The sequence below is a fragment of the Vitis vinifera genome, chromosome 5 (genome assembly GCF_030704535.1).
Source record: "Vitis vinifera cultivar Pinot Noir 40024 chromosome 5, ASM3070453v1".
NCBI lineage: Eukaryota > Viridiplantae > Streptophyta > Magnoliopsida > Vitales > Vitaceae > Vitis > Vitis vinifera.
The window spans coordinates 7060486-7082520 of NC_081809.1; the positions used below are offsets into that span (position 1 = coordinate 7060486).

The 22035-nt window shown below is 33.8% G+C and overlaps 1 protein-coding gene across 4 annotated transcripts; it reads left to right on the top strand.

Annotated features, from left to right (window-relative positions):
• Positions 1 to 3356: 3356 nt before the first annotated feature.
• Positions 3357 to 21483, top strand: LOC100247786 (TNF receptor-associated factor homolog 1b). Of its 4 annotated transcripts, none has more exons than XM_059736895.1 (13): positions 3357 to 3747; positions 4653 to 4874; positions 7339 to 7450; positions 8901 to 8989; positions 9080 to 9148; positions 9239 to 9368; positions 11006 to 11164; positions 11608 to 11959; positions 13829 to 13941; positions 18003 to 18153; positions 18785 to 19260; positions 19342 to 19546; positions 19918 to 21483. In XM_059736895.1, exons 2-13 carry the CDS (start codon positions 4697 to 4699, stop codon positions 21322 to 21324), a joined length of 3441 nt encoding a protein of 1146 aa, XP_059592878.1. In that variant the 5' UTR covers positions 3357 to 3747; positions 4653 to 4696; the 3' UTR covers positions 21325 to 21483. The 4 variants fall into 4 exon arrangements, with proteins under 4 accessions (XP_059592878.1, XP_059592877.1, XP_059592879.1 ...); XM_059736894.1 differs by having other exon boundaries at positions 3357 to 3722; positions 4633 to 4874; XM_059736896.1 differs by having other exon boundaries at positions 3370 to 3747; positions 4633 to 4874.
• The last annotated feature ends 552 nt before the right edge of the window (positions 21484 to 22035 follow it).

Sequence of the window (22035 nt, forward strand, 5' to 3'; positions counted from 1 at the left end):
TTTAAAAAAAAATAAAAATTGTTTTAGTTATTTTTTTTTCATTTTTCAACATTTTAATTATAAATAAAATATTTCATTTCATAAAAATAAATTATAAATATATATAATTTTTTTATTTATATATAATATCTATTTTTAATAAAATTTTTAATTTTGAAAATAAAAAAATTGAAATTGTTTTAAAAAATATTGGAAAATTTTAAATAAGTCAAAACACCGTAGGCATGGGAATTCCTATACTTACCCTACTCCACTCCACTGCATTTATTTATTTATTTTTGTTTTGTGTAAATGAAAATAAATATAAATAAACAGGAATAGAATTGGAATGAGATGAATCGTCCCAAACCTACCTTAATGTCATCCTATCTAGGATGTTGGCAGTTGCAAACAACACTAGTTCTAATTAATGTGTAGGTTGAATTATGGGATTGTTTCAAAACCTTTTTGGAGCATGGGAGAATCTGAATGTGTTGAACCATGATAGTAAAGCTACCAAAGAATATGCTTGTACTTGTTAGCGTTTTTGAAATGCAAAATGGGTCATGTAGACACACATGTTTTGATCTCAATTCACTTCTTATGCCCTCTTCTTATTCTATTTATTTTCAATTCAGCATAAATATAGTTTTTTAATCTTTAAAGAAAAATATGTATTTAAAGGCAAAAATGCTAAAAATACATATTTCATTCCATTTCCTCCCCAACTATTAAGTGCAATCAACCGATTCAATTTTGATTTTGACTTTATTTCTTTTTGTTCTCTAATTTATATTTTTACCATTTTTTTTTCCTTTAAACTCTGTTTGGTTCTTAGAAGATTTGAGGGAAAATGTAAGGGAAAGAAAACAAAGAGTTTTAGTACGAGGAAAATGAAATATTGATAAATTATTTTTATTTACTATTTCAAACCGTTTTTACTTATTTTAACTCATTAATATAAATATTAAATAATTCAAAAATGCATAAGGTTAAGGTTTTAACTAATTTTAATTATATTTATTTATTTTTAAATTTTATATGGGACAACCAAACATGATAAATCATTTTCTTTATTATTATTTTTCTTTCCTTAATACTCATCGGAACCAAATATGACCTAAAAGTTTAAGAGACTTGCTATTAATAAAACATAAAAAATGAATCCAAATAGATACTAAAAGATCAAATTTTCCAATCCAAAAAAAAAAAAGAAAAAGAAAATTATCATATCCATCATGTTGGAACATTAGTTCCACTTGCATAAGAAATATAAATTGTTACCCAAGTAAGAGTCTATTTTATAATATTTTTAAAAATTATTTATAATTTAAAAAAAGTCTTAAAGAAAATTTTTGCTCGTATGTTAAAATTTAGAAAATACTTTTAAAAATTTGAAAAATCACTTATAATGCTTCTCAAACAAATACTTAATAAAAATATCATCTTAAAATACTTTTAGAAACATTTTTTTTAAATATTAAATGAAATTAATTATACTATAAAAAAGCATAATAACTTTAAAAATAAACAATTTAAATGGTTAATTAATTTCAATAATAATATTAATTCTATCAATAATAATAGCAACATAATTTGGTTTAGGCTACTTTAAATTGAGGATTGCTGATAAATTTTTCTAATTCAAACATTATTAAACCTATAAATCAAGGTACTCACCAATTTGTTTGAATTGATGTTACAATCTATAGTTCATTTTCATATGATTGTAAAAAAAATAAAAAATACAAGTGTAATTTGGTCAAATTGACTTTACCCAATTTGATGTTGACTAAATATTTGGACAAATCATTATAGAGTAATAAATAATAAAAGTGTAATTTGGACAAATTGATTTTACCCAATTTGATGTCAACTGCATCTTTGGATGAATGTAAATAATCATCATGGATTCCAGTGGTCTGAACTCTGAAGTCAATTTGGATGGGCTTGGGCCAAGCCCAAGTTCCACCAAAGTTACTGTTTTTATTATTATATATTTATATGATTTTTAAATCATTTTAAGAATTTTAACTTATAAAGTTCTCTCTAATGGATATTATCTTATCTATTATTTAAATATTTATATAAATATGATTAATATGGAATAAGTCAACTCAATTCACTCTTACCCGGGTAAATTAAATATTATCTAACCGAATTCAATTTGAATTGAGGAAAAAAAAAACGAAGGTATGATTAATTTTGGATCAAGTTTTTCGTTTGTATTTTGACTTTTTTTATTCAGTTAAAAGTAACTTATCGTTGTTATCAATCAATATAAATAAACTGAACCTATTAATAATAAATTCACTTTAATTATATTGATAAATATCAATATGCTATTTTTAGTTGAATAAAAAAAATCAAATATTTTGGTGGTATTTGTTTTTTTTACTTAACTTTAAATAAACCTTTAATACTTATAATATTAAGTATTAAGTTATTTATTTTTGTAGTATTTTATTTATATTAAATATTAAAAATAAAAAAATTAACATATTTATTTTTCCATTTAGAAAAAAATCAAATATTTTAATTTTTTATATTCAACAAAAAAATTTATAATAAATCATGAAAATATAAAAAAACAAATAATTTAAAATTTAAAAACAAATTGCTTTCCGTTAAAAACTAAAAAAACAAACAAATACCGACTTAATTAAGATTGCTATAATATTTGTAGATAATATTTTATAACAACTAAAATTCACGTGTTAGATAGGAAAAATTAGAAATATATTTATTATTATTTAATATGAATGGAAAGGCCACAAACTCACAAACTCACATACCACAATCATATTATATTCGTGGGTTAATAATTTTTTTTTAGCCATTTTAGGTAATAATAAAAATTTAGAAATATATTAATTATTAATAGGGATAAAAGGACACAGACTTCATAAATATTACCCTTTTCTATTTTTCATAAAAAAAATATGTGGTAAAGAGATAAAATTTTATGGAATACTAAATCTACAAAATCATCCAAAAAAACCCTAAAAAAACCACGTGATCCGATCCAAACCCAAAAATCATCCCAAAAAAACCCTAGAAACTCAAAACCCTAGATACAACCCAGCCCTATATGATCCAATGTAACCAACCCAGCCCAAAAATCATGCAAGAAAACCCTAGAAAATCAACACCAGACAACTACGGGATGGATGCAATCCAACCTAAGAATCATCTAAACCAACCCTATATACAAACTATACAAATAATCAATATGCATAAAAGCAGTGCGGAAGAATCCGACCCGACCGGGAAGAAAACCCAAGAAGAACAGAAACCCTAATAGCAAAAGGTGGGCCCCACAAAGCGTTGATCCAATCACACAAAATTCTTGGCACCCAAAACTAGTCAAGTATGGAACCAACGCTGTTCTGCTCCCCCACATTTGTCACTGCCTCTCTATACACACAAATCCCCCATTAATATATTTCCCTTTTTCTCTTTTTTCCTTTTTTTTTTTCATTTTTCTCATTTCAATTGCTATTTTCTTTTTCCTTTTTTCTTTTTCCTTAGAAGAGAGAGAGAGGGGGAGAAGAAGGCAAGCCCTTTGTTGTTTCTATATCTCCTCCTCACTGTTCATCCGTTCAATAAATTAATATTAAAAAAATCGGAAAAAAATAAATTAAATATAATTTTATTTTGGGTTCCGCCTCTGCTCTGCTGCTCTTCTGCCTCTTTCTCTCTCTCGCTTCTCCGACCTTCGAAACAGCTACGGTTCGCCATTGGTAAAGCTCTGTTTTTTCTTTCCAGGTTTGTCTTGTTATTCGATCTGTGGGACGCCGACGGTTTTCATCAATTGATTACTCGATTTTTTTTGTTCTCTTGGATTTTGATTTTAAATCTTTTTAGTTTTAGGGTTTGATTTTTCATCAGGGTTTTTTGGGGGTTTTTTCCTTGCGATCTTCTTTGTTTGGGTGAGAATTGTTGTGGGTGTTATTGGGCTTCTGTTTCTTTGAATTGGGTTTGTGGATTCTTTCTCAGGGTTTCTGTTTTTGATTCTTTTTGGGCTTATGTTTTTTTTTTTTGATTGTTTGATTTTAGGGTTTATTGCAGTTTGTTTGTTTTTCCTTTGATGCGGCTTTTCGTTTCCAAGGATTTTAATTGATGGTTGGTTTAAAATTTCCGATGCAAGTGTTATATCTTCTGTTTGGTTGCTGAGAAAATCAAGATGGAGAAAAGAAGAAAAAAAATAAAAATACGAATTTTCGGAAGAACTTACCTTAACTAGGCCACATAGTCGTATAAAGATTTGTTGATTTATCGGGTCCTCATCAATGACAAATCTAAGATTTCAAAATTTGCTTTCGTTTATTTTCTTACATTCTCTTAGCAGCCTAATGGTGCCTGGCGGTTTCTGAACCGATTACTCTGAGGAGTTGCGGTCTGTTGTGCTTGATGGGATACTTTTTGTGGAAAATTATAGCTTTCTGTTTATTTCTAATTTTGCCATTTTCAATTTGATTCTTTTAATCGTCTCAAACGGGAATTTTTTTGCTTTTAATGCATAACTGCAGATTTAAGTTTGGGGTTTATGGTTGAAAATATTGGTAATTATTTGCTATAGCTATATTGGTAATTAAGCTTTCTCTCAAAATGGTGTTTCCTTGGCTAATTATTGACTGTTCTCTTGTGGAGTTCCTTGTTTTTTTTGGCAGTGGGCGAAGTTGAAGTAGTGTGGGGGAGGGGGTTTGCAGTGGACATGGCTGGGATTGCAAGTGAGGAGAGCGGAATTGGTAGGTCTACAGATATAATTTCAAGTGGGCAACGATGCCAGTCGGGAGAAGCATTGGCAGAATGGCGGTCCTCTGAGCAAGTGGAAAATGGAACCCCATCAACTTCCCCACCTTACTGGGACTCGGATGACCCCGATGATACTGGTATGGTTTTTTTTCTAATCCTTTACTTAATGTAGATGTCTTTCCTTGTTTCCTTGCTTTATTTAATTATTACTTACCTGTAGTACACCTTTGTGGGAAAGCCGTTTCTCTAAAAATAGGAAATTTCAATTGAGGGTAATGGTTTATGAACCATGCTAAGTTGGAGGCTTGTATTTTATGGTCTTGATGAAAGTTTAAAACTGCAAATGTACAAAGGAGATTGAGCTTAGAGGCTTTCATTTTTATTTTATTTTTAAAAATTTTGAAAGTCAAAAAAATATGTGGCCCAATTCAATGTAGTTCTAATAGAAGCCGCTGCTATTTAATGTGTAGAAGAACTTTAATTTTAAAAACTCTTCCTGCATGCCCATTACCAACCATTGCTGAAAGATGCTTGTCAGTCCCAAAAGGATTCTGCTCTGAAGTGCCTTTTATGTTTTACTAAATACACTGAAAGATGCTTGCTAATGAGGCACTCAAGAAGCTTACCAAATTGACTTTGTATTTGTTGTTGGATTATGTAATGGAGGTGGAGCTCTGAGATAATAGTGACAAAGATGACAGCAACTTTACTTTTCAGATGGAAAATACTTCCCCATCCGGGGCTCTAGCTTGTACAGTTGCCAATAAAAATGATGGAATACTTGCACCATGGTCTGGAGAGAGGGGAAAATTTAAGTACTTGAAATTTAAGTATTTGAAATTTTTATTACATGCAAATTTAAAGGGGCTTGTTCCAGATGCTATTTTGATTTAGCTTGGTAGGGCCCAGGTTTTCTTGCGGTATGTCATTTTCTGATTTTTCTTTAAGGTTGAAACAATTTTCTCAGGCCTTGGGTGTCTGTATGGCGTTATGGAGTTAATACCATTTTTAACTTATTTTGTGTTATATGGGAAGACATGACCGGAGGGTATTCAAGAAATAAATAGAGATACATCGATTTTGTAATGAACAAAATTATGGTGGATGCTTTTTTCGCTTCTTGATCTTCGTCTGAACAAAATTGTGGTGGCTCAATCTTCTTGTTTGTTAGGAACATCTTCAATGTGCAGTTTTCTGGATTTTCTTTTTGCTAGCACTCAGCCTTATCTATTTGCCACCCTATCTAAAATGGAAAATGGCGTCTCTGCTAGAACTCACGTAGTTTGAGCCAGGGTAGGAGCTCCTATCTAGTTAATAGCATGGGTTGCAAGTAAATTGTATCTATTTTGGATAATACAAATTAAAGCTTCATGTAATCACAAAGTGTCTTTTGGTCAGGGTGCAATTTTTTTTTTCCCTATTTGTGAGAACACAGATTTAGATATTCATTTTGTTTTTATTTATGTGGGAAACAAACATGTTGGGTACATAATTGCTTCCTATTTTAAAAACTGAATCAGTAAATAGAGCATTAAAATTGAACTTTGCATCGAATGCTATGGCAGAAGCTTGTGTCAAACCCATTGTTAATGACTTAATTGAAATAATATGATATAAATCTAGTGCATTGAAGTATAATTGAGATACAAATCAACTTGCAACTAGGCTACCTAGATTTTCATATTATTTAGGTCCAAATTATTGAAAAGATTTTGGATTTTGGGGTAACCTATATATATCTCCAATGTAATTCTAAAATATTGTACTTTCAATTGAGACTTTTTGTGTTCCCATGAGGGATAAGTGTTCAAAGAAACCTGCCAGATATCATTAAAAATTGTGAATGTTACATAGAAAACAAAACTTTAATTCTGAAAGAGGCTTCTTTGGTTTTTCCCCCCTTCTGCTGTTATATGTATCCAAGATTGATCTCTGCTCTTCTATTAACTTTCTATGATTTCGAAATACCCTTAGAACTGTGGAAGTTTCCTTTAGTTGGATATGTTTGATCAAAGTATGAATCATCTTAAAACCACTGGATGCATCCACTTATAAAAAAAGAAAAATCTTAAAACCGCTGGATCTTCATTCATATAAATGTAAAAGAATTTTGCTTCATGTAATGGTGAAATAGTATTTGAATGAGGAGGTCCCAGCCCTTTTAATACGTTTCTAAGCTACCAGCATTTTTATGCTGCTTTGGTTGCACATTCAGAACATTTTCACCTGGACTAGCCAAACTTATTCATGAAATGGAATTTTGCATGGCCATGGCTTTAGTATGTACTGATGATTATAGTTTCCTCTCTTAAGCAAATGCTGTTTGCCGTGAATATTAGTTTTCCATATTTGAAGGGAGTTTATCATGTTTTTAATATGTATTTCACAACAAAACTAGAGCATGAATTACTACTTCCTTCATGCGTGTTGGATATGTTGTTCAGTAAAGATAGTGGGAATATGCTGTTCAGTAATGATTAAGTTTTAATTTTTTGTTGCAATCTATCCTATTCTTCTTGTTGAGAATCATAAGTGCTGTCTCTTCTGCTTTACCCTTACATGGTTAAAAATTCTTCATAAATTATTTTTACTGATTTGTAGGGGCCAAGCCATCTGAGTTATATGGAAAATACACTTGGAAGATTGAGAAATTTTCACAGATTAACAAGAGAGAACTCCGTAGTAATGCGTTTGAGGTTGGCGGTTACAAATGGTATGAAGTTTTTAATATAAATTTTTGGTCAGATGTGCTGTCTTCTGGTTCACTTTCTTATTTTCTTTCTAGTAGATTCTCATTCTTGGAATGCATCAGCATCAAATTCAATTTATGTATCGTAGTCAAATTTAAATATATGTTTATATATATATATATATTTGTTTTTTTTTCGTATGCATGAACTATATTTATGTGTGCATATATGTTTAGTGGATAGATATACATGGGTGCACTTTTACATCGGTGTAATGCAGCACATAGAGTTCAATTTAAAAATGTGGTATGACACAGAATTTAATTAAAAAGGGGGTGTGAAACATTTAGGCTTTATAAGAGGGAGAAGAAGTTGAAGGGAAAAGGAGAATCAAAGGCCTGGACTATTGTGAAGAGAAAGAAGAAAATCTGTTTGTTTAGATTTGAAAGAGAACTAAGGAGTTGGAATGCTTCGTGAATTATATGATTGGAAAAGCTAAAGTGAGTAAGAATGTCAAGGTTAGGAACGAGATACAATGTACTTATAAAGTTAAAGGATTCTTTCATGGAATGTGAGGGGAGCAAATGACAAGAGGAAATTTATAAAGTCCCTAATTTGATCGCAGAGGATAGACCTGGTGTGTTTACATGAAACAAAAATTCAGAATATGATGGTAGACATTGTAAGAAGCTTAGGGTGGGAAGACTCCTAGGATGGGGAGTGGTGGAAGTTAAGGGTGCAGTTGGAGGAGTGGTAGTCTTTTGGGATAAGAGGGCGCTAGAGCTTAATGGCATAGAGGTGGGGGATTTTTCCATTTCATGTCAATTCAAGTGTATTGGAGGATGGTTTTATTTGGGTATTCTTTGGGGTATATCATCCAACTTCAAGGAGGGAAAGGGAGGATCTATGGGCTGAGTTAGGGGCTGCGGGAAGATCCTTGGTGTGTATGTGGTGATTTTAACATAGTTAGGTTCTAAATGAACATAGCAGCGGGGATAGGTTGTTTGCAGCATGCAAAGATCTTTAGAGATTATAAAGGAGTTAAGAGTTGCGTGATCATCCTTTGCAAGGACTCCTTGCTTCTCCATAAAGGATAGTAGATGCTATTGGTCTCGCCATGGATGATTTATTCCATTTCTTAGATTCTTTAAGTAATAATGTTATAATATATATCTTGTGACGAGAAAAATTGCTGTAGCCTCCATGCCATGTTGCACATGGTGACACCTTGAGCTTGCATATGTGTTCCAGTGTATCAACATGATCACTGTTGTATAACTGTTACATGTCTGAAGTGGTCTCATCTTGATGATGGAGTTTTGAACAATGACAATTCTGTGATATTCTTGTCAAATGCGTGTTCCATAGTTAAATATATGATTTAAACACACTTGCAATGCAAGCCCATTCATTCTAGCATGAAAAGTATTTCCACTTGTTAGTTTTAATTTAAGCTTGTGCTGTGGTTGGCAGGTACATTTTAATATATCCCCAAGGTTGTGATGTCTGCAACCACCTCTCCTTGTTTCTTTGTGTTGCTAATCATGACAAACTTCTTCCAGGTTTCTTATTACTTAATGATTTTTCTTGAACAATCAATGTTCTCAATCCATGGTTGATATAATATAATTTTTGCTTTGTTTTTGAAACAGGATGGAGTCATTTTGCACAGTTTACAATAGCCGTGGTTAATAAAGATCCAAAGAAATCTAAATATTCTGGTTAGTTGGTTAGATGGTGGTTTAGTTGTTGTAATGGAGTCTTTGAATTTACCATCTTGTGTCTTAACACAGAAAATGCCAAATTTGTAGATACGTTGCATCGATTTTGGAAGAAAGAGCATGATTGGGGGTGGAAAAAATTCATGGAACTATCAAAAGTGTTAGATGGGTTTATTGATGCTGACACTCTTATTATAAAGGCTCAAGTCCAAGTTATCAGGTGGTTTATAATTCAGTGCTTTTGAAGTTGAAAGTTTGTTTGGTCTTTGGGATGGTACCCTTCATCATTTTCCCCTTTCTTCTCCTTTTTATTTTTTTTATTTTAATATTTTTTTTAACACACAGTGTAGGAACAAAATAAATTTAGGCGCCTATAAAGGGGGGCACAACCCAAGTGTGCCAGGAGTACAAGGCATGCCAAAAAAACCAAAAATGGAAAATAAAGACACCAAAATGACCTAACATCTTCTCAAAGTATCAACAAAAATCTAAAACTGAAAAGTTAGCATCAACTAAAAGGCCCCTAAACCACTTGAGATTAAAATCTTACTGCTGGCAATTTACTCCTATTTTTTTTTCCCAATTATGTTTCTTATAATAGAAGTTTCTATGCGAATCATATATTGTTAACATATATTTGCAAATTATATTTTTTTATCATATAAATTTCTTTGCATCTCATGGCAATGCAAATCTGAGGATAAGAGTGTTAGTTAGTAATGCTAATTGTGGTATGCTAATTTAATCTTTCTCATTGAAGTTTGTTCTGTGATCAAGTCATTCTGTTACAATTCATTTCTAGATATGGACTTCCGGCAAATATTTATTGTGTATCATCAGATTATATCTGAAGTGAGAAATGACGTAAAGAAGAATTTATATCTCTATTAAGCTAGTCTATATTTTTTAATCTCATTAGCTTGGAGGGGTTGGGGATTAATTACCAACCTGAAAATTTGAAATATTTTTCTCCCCTTCTAAAGATACCTTTCTTTTGCAGCATGTAATAGTAAATTCAATTTTCTGCTGGAATTGGACTACCCAGCACTTACGCATGACACTTTCATCTTTCTTTTAAGGATACCCCTTCTTTTGCTGCATGCACTTTTAAATCAATTTTTTGTATGCCCCTTGTTTTGCAGTAACTGTACATTCAACTTTCTGTTGGACTCGCACTACCTGACACTTGCACTTCTCAGATTTAATATCTGAGGGTTGTGCATAACATGCTTGAAATGATGGTAGTAGGCCTGTCTTACAACAATAACAGCAGGAACAGCACCACTCCCAACAACATTTTATGTGCATAGTGTGCCTGTTGTTCATAACTAATGAACAACAAGGTTGTGTGCCTGTTGTTCATAACTAATGAACAACAAGGTTACATGGATTATGGTATTTGTGTCTGCTGCTGGTATGTTTAATTTATCCAATTGCCAGATCTCAGGATGTGGGAAATCGGCTGAATTATTGAAATGCCTGTTCAATTTTCATTTCTGCATTAAAATAAAGTGAAGTTTCTCTGCAACATAGCTTGTTACACATGGGCATTAACAAAATTGAGTTTATTTTGTAAAAAATGAACATATTATGAAGGTTTTTTAGGAAATTTTGAGTGAACCATGAATGTGCTCCCTCTCTTTCTTCATTGGCTGTTCCTCTTAGTTTGATAGAAAGGTTATCGTAGATTCAATTTTCCATTGGCCTCATCTTGATTGTAGGCTTAAATTTTTGAAATATTTCTAGTGAGTACTTTTAGGCTTCTCCTCTCACTAATATGATAGCCTTTTGCTTCTGGTTATGTGCACAATTTAACATCTTGGTGACCAATTCCTTTTTTACTCTTTTGAGTTATAGGGAGAGAGCAGACCGCCCTTTCCGTTGTCTTGATTGCCAGTACAGGAGAGAACTTGTTCGTGTCTATCTTACAAATGTGGAGCAAATTTGCCGGCGTTTTGTGGAAGAAAGAAGAGGCAAGCTTGGGAAGTTGATAGAGGACAAAGCTAGATGGTCAAGGTAGCATATTTTCATCTTCAGAATGTTGGATCATTTATAACTTCTATAGAACTGTAATTATCAGTTATAGTTAACATGAGCTTCTCCGAAGTGCTGGACTTTATGGTTTTCAGATTAAATCGTCTCCTACTTCTAATGGTCATTGGTTTGGCAACTGCTGTATGTCATTGTATTCACTTGTGCAAAAATTGAACCTTCTTCTTCTTCTTTTTTCTTTCCTTTTTTTTTTTTTTTTTTTAATGGGGTTAAACCTATTTTACAGTCTGCTTGGGGGAGACACTTTGTACCTTGATATTTTCCATTCATAGCTTGTGATCTATAAACCTGATCATTTTCCTTGTTATGCTTTACCTTTAGGTTGTCATTTGTTGGTTGATCTTGAATATTTTTGTTGTTATGATTTATTTTTTCGTGATAAATATGATCATTTTCAATATTTGCAGCTTCTGTGCTTTCTGGTTGGGAATTGACCAAAATGCTAGGCGCCGCATGTCCAGGGAGAAAACGGACTCCATTCTGAAAGTAGTTGTAAAACACTTTTTTATAGAGAAGGAAGTCACATCCACTTTGGTAATGGATTCTTTGTACAGTGGTCTGAAGGCTCTTGAAGGCCAGACTAATAAGAGCAAGAAGGGGAGGGCGAAACTATTGGATGCTGAAGAAATGCCAGCTCCTATTGTTCGTGTGGAGAAAGATATGTTTGTTTTGGTGGATGATGTTTTATTACTGCTTGAAAGGGCTGCTTTGGAACCATTGCCTCCAAAAGATGAGAAAGGTCCCCAGAATCGTACAAAGGTGAGCTGTTGGATACCTGCCAAAACCTTTATGGTAATAATGGCTTTCTGGAAATTTCTTATTAGCATGAACCTGTGAGTTAGATGGGTTTAACTCATGTTATGAAATTAGGTTCTTGCTATATGATAATAATTTTGTGTCTGATGAAGTTTGTGTTATTCCCTCTCCTCTTATGTTTCTATGTGGTGGCATGTGACCTTTTCTTCTAGAATGACTTCTCAGCTGCTAAAAGAATGGATTGTGTGCTGGACGTTTTAGAAATGCAAACAAACCATACTGCATACACACAAGTTAGTTTTGTACTTAGTTTCCAGGAAAACAGTTTGATTTGTCTGGTCCTTGATATTATTACTTCATTAGCATAACATATCTAAATCACAATTTAGATTTCCCATTTGCACAAATTAGTTTGATGCCAAGCAGTTTCTATCAAGTGTAGATGAGTAACTAGCTCTAAATGGTAATTAATTGTAAATAAAGCAGGTTCTTGAAATAATCATTTTTCTTCTCTCCCTCTCTCTATATCCATCTGTGTATCTATTCATTCTTGGTGAATGAATCGTTTGTCTCCAAGATTGCCACTGGGTGTCTTATGTTATTCTTTAGTTTTAAGGTTTCAGAAATCTCTTCAACCTCAATGTGCTAATGTTTTGGGCCAGATGAGAGCATTTATCATTACATTTTGACTAACCTGGGCCACATAGGAACTTGGGTATCAAGCAGTTTCTTCTGTTTAAAATTGATCAAATTTACTTAAACATGACATCTTGATTTAAAAGATGCAGAGTCAAGTTATTGCACAAGCAACTAAAGTGTTAAATCAATCGAGTTTATTTATTTTTTAAATCATTAATAAACCATCCTGTGGTGTTGTATGGTTGATGAGTTCCTTCTGCAAAGGAAGTTGTATAAAAAATTAGCAGAAGACTTTGGGGTTATCTAATAGACTGAACAAGGACTATCATCGTACACATAGTATCAGTAAAAGGAAAGTTTATAATGAAATCGCACTTGTAATTTGACCTCACGTACACCTCACATAAAACTTCTTATAGTTGTGTTGGGGGCAGGGGTACTGCTAGAGACAGTAATCAAGAAGCAATCATCTTTGCTCAAGTGTGGGTTGAACATGAGGTTTGTTGAGTTATCAACTTTTGTAAGAGCTTAAACCATTAGGACATGGGCCCACAAAGTATTTCAAGCTTGCATGTGGTTATGGGCTGCACATGGGAATATTAGCAGTAGGAGAGATTCGAACTCAAGACCTCTAGCTCCAATAGACTAATACCATGTTAAGGTACCAGCCTTCCTAAAAGCTTGAATTGTTAGGATATGGGTCTTAATTTACATTAAGCTAACAAGATTTTCTTGGGATTTCTCATTCCCACTTGAGTTCTCCTTTGTTTATTCAGGGATCTTCTTTTTTCTGTTTTTATTTCATGCAGCTGCATTTATTTTCTTCCCTTATGCTTGAAGCGGAAAGATTCCGCCTCAGAATCTTCTTTTCTGTTTCTTTCTTCTTGGGCTTTTTCCTTACCAATATGAATCTTGACTTAACTTTTGATTGAAAATTTATTATAAAACCACCTAGCAGGAATTGTCTGACGTATATGATCTAATTGGTATTTTGATAAGTCAAGGATAATAGCATGGCATGGCTGTTCTATTTCTGTTAAAATAATTAGGAGTAAGGAAATTACAATGATTTTCTGACAGAAGTAATGGTGTTGACTTCTAATATGATATTAATGTGCTTATTTTGCAGTGTGGCTAACTTTATCTATTTAACATGTAATGGTCTTTGTATTTCTTTTCCTTACCAATTCCTCTTATTTCCTTATTTATGAGTTCACTGTCTCTTGTATGTAGGATGGGGGTCCTGGAGAGGACTTCAACAAGGACTCCATCGAGCGTGATGAAAGGCGTCTTACAGAATTGGGTCGTAGAACAGTTGAAATTTTTGTCCTTGCCCATATTTTCAGGTAATCCATCCTCATTCCTCTTCTAAAAACTGTTTATTGACTTAGTCTTGAAATAACTGCTTTGTTTTTTTAGTTATTGGCGTGTAATGCTGTTAATAAAATAAATATTTGTGAGTCTCCTGCTTTTCCTAGATGTTCTTCTTAGTCAATAAAGATCACCTTTAGGGAATGACTCTTTGAGTTTCTCCTACTCTTGCTGACTGCTTATGTAACTTGTAATGATTAATCTTCTTGTTGCAAGCTGTCCTTGTTCTTAATGATTGGAAGACTGATGCTGTTATCTTTTATTCAAATGGAGACAATCCACAACATAATTTTTTTAGTTTGGCTTGATATTTTTTTGTGATAATGGCCATATGTTCCAGTGTTTTTTTTTTCTTATATACTTTGCCATCTATACACTAGCAAATTATCTGTTTTTGCTTATCTTCAGAGTTTTCAGATATGTTCTATCTAATAATAGTGTGCAAACTTGTAGAGATTGAAAGCAAATCCATCCTTTTATCATGCTTTGTTTGTTTGAATGTATTATTTTATATTTTATAATGATCAGTCAAAGATTAAGTCGCATACCAAAATATGAAGTATGGAAATGAGCGGAAAGTCTTCCCTCCTAAAAATTAGGAGATGCATATTGTGAAACCGTAATCTTAATGCCAGTCAATCTGTAGAAACAATATTATCTTTGAAATCCTAAAAATCCTTTAAAATGAGTAGCAAATGGATTTCTTTCTGTTTGATATACTTTCTTTCTAGGAATATTTGTTAATTGTTAAAAATGAGGTTACTGGAGTTTTTAGTGGATGACATATTATCATTTTTAATTTCATGGATAACTTTGATTTTTACGAGGTAGTTAAAATTTTTAGAACTGTTGTTGAAGAAACCCATATTACCTATAAACAAAAAATGATGGGGGTAAGAAAAACTGTAGATTTTGGATATGTTCTTTCTTCTGTAAACTGTTTCTGTGATCTCATTTGTCAGGCTAGAAAGAATGGAGAGTAGCATAATTGCAGTGAACTCATTTTTGGTGGAACTTATTTTGGTGATTTGGCTCTGGATTAGGGTGGCAATTTTGACACCACATGACAATACAGCTTGAAAACGATACGAAATTTTGGTGTGTTTGGGTTTGGTGTATCTTATTTGTCTTATAATTGTGTCAGCCCGTGTAAGTTGTTTAATAAATAGTCTGTGTTTGATTTTGATTGCTTAACCCATCTAAACCATTTAATCTGTTAAGTCTGTCAAAATGACACGTTTATGGAACAACCTGTTTAACCTATATAAATTGATTTATCAATTTTATATATTTAAAAATTATTAAAATTTGAAGTAGTTTTTAAATTATAAATATCATATGGTAAAAAAAATAAATAACTAACTAAAGTAATATTTCATTATAAAGATTAAAAATATTTAATAAATAAATAATTAACTAAAGTAATATTTCATTATAAAATTAAAAATATTTTATAATTAAAACCATAGTTGTGAAAGGCGCGCCTAGGCTCGGGGTGGTGTGATGCCACCCTCTGGCGCCTTGCATGAAGGCAGGCGACGCCCCTTCACGAAGGCGCCGCGTAGGCGCGCGAGGCACTCGCCTAACTCGCCTCCGGCCAGGTAAGCCCTCCTCCTTCTCCTTCTCTTTTTCAGTCGCTGTCGAGTTGCAGAGGGTTGGGGCTGAGAAACCCTAATTTTTTTTTTTTGATTTTTTTGGTCCAAAACGACATCGTTTTGGCCCTGTTTTCCCTTCCAGCCCCCTTTTTCTGGTATTTTTGATCCCGACACCACTCCCAATCATGCCCTAGCCTCAGTCGTGTAGTGGAGAAGTGAAAAAGAAGAAGAAGATGAGGAAAAATAGAGGAAAAATAGTCATGTACCTTCCAGGACCTCATCATGTTGATTAAATTGAAGTTTTGGATGATATTTGATGATTTATGTGTTTAGGACAAATAAATTATTGTTAAATTTGATTATATTATATAAAAATATATATGTAAATTAGGGTGCGCCTCACTTCACTAAAGCCCGCGCCTTAGGCTCCAAGACTACTTTGCGCTTTGGTGCGCCTTGAGCCTTTTAAAACTATGATTAAAACGTTAAATAGAAAATAAACAAGTATGAACTTAAAAATTTAATTTACTTTTTATATTATTAAACATATTATAATCAAAATTAAATAATTAAATTAATTAGTATTAAATAAAATTAAAACTTGAAAGTTAACACACCCAAAAAAGTATTTTTAAAAACAATATTTTAAAATAATTAAATTAAATAATAGTCAAAAAAATTAAAACTTGAAAGTTAAAGCACCTAAAAACTATTTTAAAAATAATATTTTTGTAGTTTAAAATTTTAGATAGGTTAAGTGGGTTGTAATTGGGTTAATAGATTTAATGGATTAAAATCGTTTTAGTGGGTTTAATGGGTTAGAATCATGTTAAAAGTTTATCTGTGTTAATTCGTATGCAATCTAACTTAATTTATATTTTAAACTATTCGTGGTCATGTAATAAACAAGTCATGTTCATATTAAGTTATTTTGACACTATTTTTAAATAGGTTGTATTCAGGTTGAGTAAATTTTTAGTATTTTTGACCTCAAGTCGACTGGACCCATTGCTGCCCATTGAGTAAATTCAGGTTGCTATTGTAGGATGAGGATGAAATACTTATAATCTGAAGGTCTTGCCTTTTTTTACCTAGAACTTTTACCTTCCTTTGGCTGGCTCCATCCTACTTCCTTGAAAATGGGAACCAAAAATATGATGGGAAGCCCTTTTTCACCCTCAACAAAACATCTGTGCTCTCAAGGACAAGAACAATACTAATTTTGGACTTTCCTGTACAATTTAAAGGATCTACTGTTCTCAAACGCCAAATGGAGCTTGCATGAGCAGCAGGGAAGTATGCTTTTGGAGATCACAGATTTCCAAATCGTAAAAGGGAGTCTGTTTGAAGATTTGTTAATGATAAAAGGGCCAGTGGTTCATTGTCCTCTTAAGGGGCCAGAGATATAATATTCTATTCAAAATGCTTTTAATTATTGTTGTCTCTCTTCTTTACTTTGAGTTTATCATCATTCAGATGGTTCTCACTCTTAATCTGGTTTCACTTGAGAAACCATGCAAATGCTGAGGTTCAGCTTCTTAACTAATTGCCTTCTTGCTCAAGGGGAAATTTATTATTTCAATTTATGCCACATTGCATGTTGGCCAGATGTAATGCTGGATTTTATTTTATTTTTTACCTAGTAATTCACAATTGAGCTTTGTAATGAAGACGGTTGTTGTTTGGTACCCGTTTAACAACTTGGTTTTGCTTGCTGACTGATGGAACAGTGCAATTACCACAATGAATCAAATATCTATGTATATATTCTTTCAATCATTGATTAATTTGGGTGCCATCTAGATACATTGTTTGTTTTTTGTAAACAGAGAATTATAGTAACTTCTACACAAAATATGAGAACTTTTATACAAAAAGTATTAATTCATCCTATGTTCTTCAAAGTTGCTTCCATAATTTTTAAAATTTTAACACCTCAAAAATTTCGAGCAGTTTTTAAAAATCATTATTATTATTATTATTTTTATGATAAGTCTTTTAGAGTTCTTGTATTTCATATAGGAGTTACTACTATTTTATGATTGAACAGTCCAAATGACAACTTAGTGTCCTTTTGGATACACCTTATATTTTGTTTTTGAAATCAGAAACTTTCATATAAAAGTAGGACATCTTGTATATTATCTTATATCTTTAAAACCTTCTAAATTTTAAAATTTGAGGTATCGAAAATGTTTTGATGCGGTAAATTTTTTAAATAGTTTTTAAAATCATTACTATTTAAATATAAGTTTCTAAGAGTTCTTATATCTTATTTAAAAGTCGTTACTATTTTCTGATTTTAAAAGCAGAGAACAGGAAGTGTATCCAAACAGACACTTAGTTTTACTATTTTCTGCTTGATTTATAAGTAACTGATTATATTTTTGTGGTATCTTTACCTATTAGCTGCACTAATTTTTTTCCTTATTTATGTACAGCAATAAAATTGAGGTTTCCTACCAGGAAGCTGTCGCTTTGAAGAGGCAAGAAGAACTCATCCGTGAAGAAGAGGCAGCTTGGTTGGCTGAAAGTGAGCAGAAGGCAAAACGAGGAGCAATTGAAAAGGAAAAAAAATCCAAGAAAAAGCAGGTTTGATTCTTTTGCCTAATTTAAATCTTAGGGAAGTTTGAAATTCCCATCTCCAAAATTTAAACTAATATGTTTGAGTTGTAACCAGATCTCAAACAATTGAGCAATACTTGAGTTTGCATAGCATGATAATATCATAATCATAACTTGTAGCAGTAATGTTATTTGCATGAATTGCAATGGCAGTCAAAACCAAAATAATTATTGCATATTTTGGAGTTTGTGTTCCTGTAATAAAAGTTTGTGGCCATATCACATTTTTTCATGACTCAAGATCACTGTCATTCAACTTTGATGGTAGGCTGAAGCACAAATATATATTGATATTTAGAATCATTATGTCCAAGCATTTCCATGCTTTGCATTTTTATTATGTCTGGTTGTCAATTTAGTTTGCAAGGCCTTCTTTATCAATCTGATACTTAATGGGAAAATGTCTTTTTCTTCGCTTTCAAAAAGATTTCTGGCTTCTATATTAATTTATAGATTCAGGTCTCAACCTGTGCTCCTGACTATGTTTTCATCTTTTCACTTATGTGGGTGACATTTTATGTCTTGATAAAAATCTTCATTTTTCTTTGAGCTTTCATGTTTTTTTCTTACAAATTTTCTTTTTTGTGCCTAATACCAGGCTAAACAAAAAAGGAACAATCGCAAAGGGAAAGATAAAGGAAAGGATGAAAGGCCTGGTGTGACACTACAAGAAAAGCAGCAACAAGGGAGCCCTAATGATGGCAGAAACGACTTCATGAGGGAACAAGTGCAAACTGTGCTTGAAAAGCCTGATACCCTGGAAGATGTTTCTGATGTGTCTGATTCAGTAGATTGTGCTGCTGAAATGCCTCAGCCTGATTCAGAAGACAGAGATGCTAGTCATATCAATTGGGATACTGACACATCTGAAGTTCATCCTCCCACAGAAGCCAGTAGCAGTGCGATTAGTGGTCTGTCATCTGTACAGAATGGAATTACAGATAGGAAGAGCCCAGGTGTAATGGATGATAGTTCCTCTACTTGTTCTACAGACTCAGTCCCATCTGTGGTAATGAATGGGCCCTATAAAGGGAACTCATTTCCAAACTACAAAAATCAAAAGTCACCAAGCAGGTAAAGATATAGCCTTCTTTTGTGTTTGTGCTATGGTTCAATAATATGTGCATTCATTTGAAATGGCACTTAATTTTGCAGAGGAAAAAATCAACGAAGTAAGGTGGCATATGATGGGACTAGTTGGGCAAATGAGTTGGATGCTCATCCCTCTGGACCAGCCACAGATGCTGGGGATCTAAATGATGCTTCTGGTAGTTGTAAGGCAGCTGAATCTGAGTCCGAAGCTGGCAGTCTCTCCTTACATGATCAGATTAAGTGGCTTGAGCAGCATGTGGTTAAGAAGGTGGGGTTTGTCATTTTCTTTTGTTTTTATAGTCATGATATTGCTTGTTTAAGAATTTGCCCACTGAAGGTCATGCCATAAAACAAAAGGTATCGGAAAATTTAAGTGGTGAATCAATTATGGATGTAGGTGTAGGCTATGCAGTTTGTTGGTAATCTTACTAAAAAGATGTTCTTTTCCTGTTGTCTGATTGCTGATTCAATCTCAACACAATACAAATCAAATGTACCTTAAACTTTAATTTGGTGTATTTTCTTTATTTTACTGAATCTGTACAACTTTTTGCATTCTATTTTCTGAGGGCATTGTTCTCATGAATCTCAATTAACTTTGTTTTAAAATAACCTGACATTTACTTTTTTGTATGATAGGAAGAAGAAGTTGTTTTGCTGCAGAAGAAACTGAGCATCAAAGACCAGGTTGATACAGAGAGGCAATCCAAAGAAAAGACAACAGCAGCACCATCCCCTCCCCGGAGCCCTCCCAGAAGTCTCCCCTCTACTGCTCAGCTAAAGTTGGAGTCAAAGAGCACTCCTATTGCTGAACCTGTTTCAGTTAGGAAAACATCTTCAAACAGCCCACAAGCAGCTTATAAAGCAGCACCTTTAGTAACTTCAACCCAAACAATGATGGTGTCCAAACCAGAGACTCAAAAAACTGCAACTCCAAAACCAACTGAACAACCCACAGTTCACCAAGTGCCCATGGTGTCAAGGCCTTCTACTGCTCCTCTAATCCCTGGTCCCAGACCAACTGCTCCTGTGGTTTCTATGGTTCAAACAACCCCACTGCTAGCCCGTTCTGTGAGTGCTGCTGGACGGTTAGGTCCTGACCCCTCACCAGCGACGCATAGTTATGTACCTCAGTCCTATAGAAATGCCATAATTGGTAACTCTGTTTCTTCGAGTTCATCTGGCTTCAGTCATCCTCACTCAAGTTCAACAGGGAACTCTTCACCAGCATACTCGCAACTGCCTACGTTGGTATCTTCACCAATGTTTTTACCACAAAACTCTGACAGGTTGGATGTGAACTCTGTCAAATCAGGCTTCTCTTTTGGAATGGGAACACAGGACATCTTGCAGAATGGTGCACAATGGACAGAGCGCTCTCAAAGGGATGCCAGCAGAAGCACAAACTGTGGTCCTTCCATGCTTAATGACATTCAAAACATTGATTTCTACAATCCTGTACACAGTGGATCAAGGGAGCACTTTTCAACTGAGTTTCCAGCCGGTACATCCGGGTATCAGACCCATGGTGTGATGATAGATGAGTTCCCCTTCCCTCACCTAGACATCATCAATGATCTGCTCAATGATGAGCAGGTAGGGAAGGCTGCTAGGGCAAGCACAAGCTCCCAGAGTCTCAGCAATGGGCCACACCTTCTGAGTCGGCAGCGTTCTTTTCCAGGTGATATGGGCATAGCAGGTGATTTGGGATCTTCAACTAGTGCTTGCAGGTTTGAGCGAACACGGAGTTACCATGTTGGAGCCAATCATGATGAAGTGTTCCAACGAAATTATGGCTCTTCTGGCAGCCATTTTGACCACCCACTGAGGGATTTTATTCCACAAGCTAATCCACCACATTATGCAAACGGGCCAATAGATGGATTAATTCCAAACCAGTGGCAGGTGGCTGGTTCTGATATTCCTATGTTTAACGCAAGGAATGCAGTGGAGAGCGATGGCTACCCATATTACATTCCAGATTACCAAAATCCTGCATGTGGCATTGATGGATATACAATGTTCCGGCCTTCAAATGGACATTGAAAAGAAGCTATGCTATGATGGAGTTGGCCTGCAAATGAGTGGGTTTGTGTCCATTATAGTAATGTATTTTGAGGAAGTTTGTTGGTCTTTTTAGATTTGGAGTGAGGGTTGTAATCCTTTGATAAGAAAACTCTTATTTTGCAAAGAGTGATTCTGCCATCTTAGCTTCCAGCTTTAGTTGTTTTCAACCAGGGGCTCAGCTTTCATACTTGGGTAGGGAGGATTGAGTGAAGCTCGTTAAGGAACCCTTTTGGAGCACAATGGGGGAATCTGATTGCTTTTGCGTTGGAGTCTTTGTTTTATTTGCTGCTAGGACTCTGGCGCTGTGCTCTTTTTTATTTGCTTACGCTCAAATCCCCTCATAAAACTGAACTGGAGGATCTCAACCTGGTTTAAGCGCATCATTATGAGCCCCCCCCCACCCAAGCTTGCTTTCCTAAGATAATAAAGTTTATGTCTGTATTTTTTTTTAGTGATTGGCGTACAGTAATCCATTCTGGTGCCCTGAAGACACCGCACCAACACATTCCGCGACGGCGTGGTCTATTTGGATACCAACCCCATTTCTTGGAGCTCTTGCGCGAACAGGAAAAAAAAGAAAAAAAGAAAAAAAAAGAACAAAGAAAAAGAAGATTATCACATCTATCATAAAAGCTGAATACTACTAATAAGATGTCCCGGCCATGGTGGCTTAAATGATTCAGATGTCTG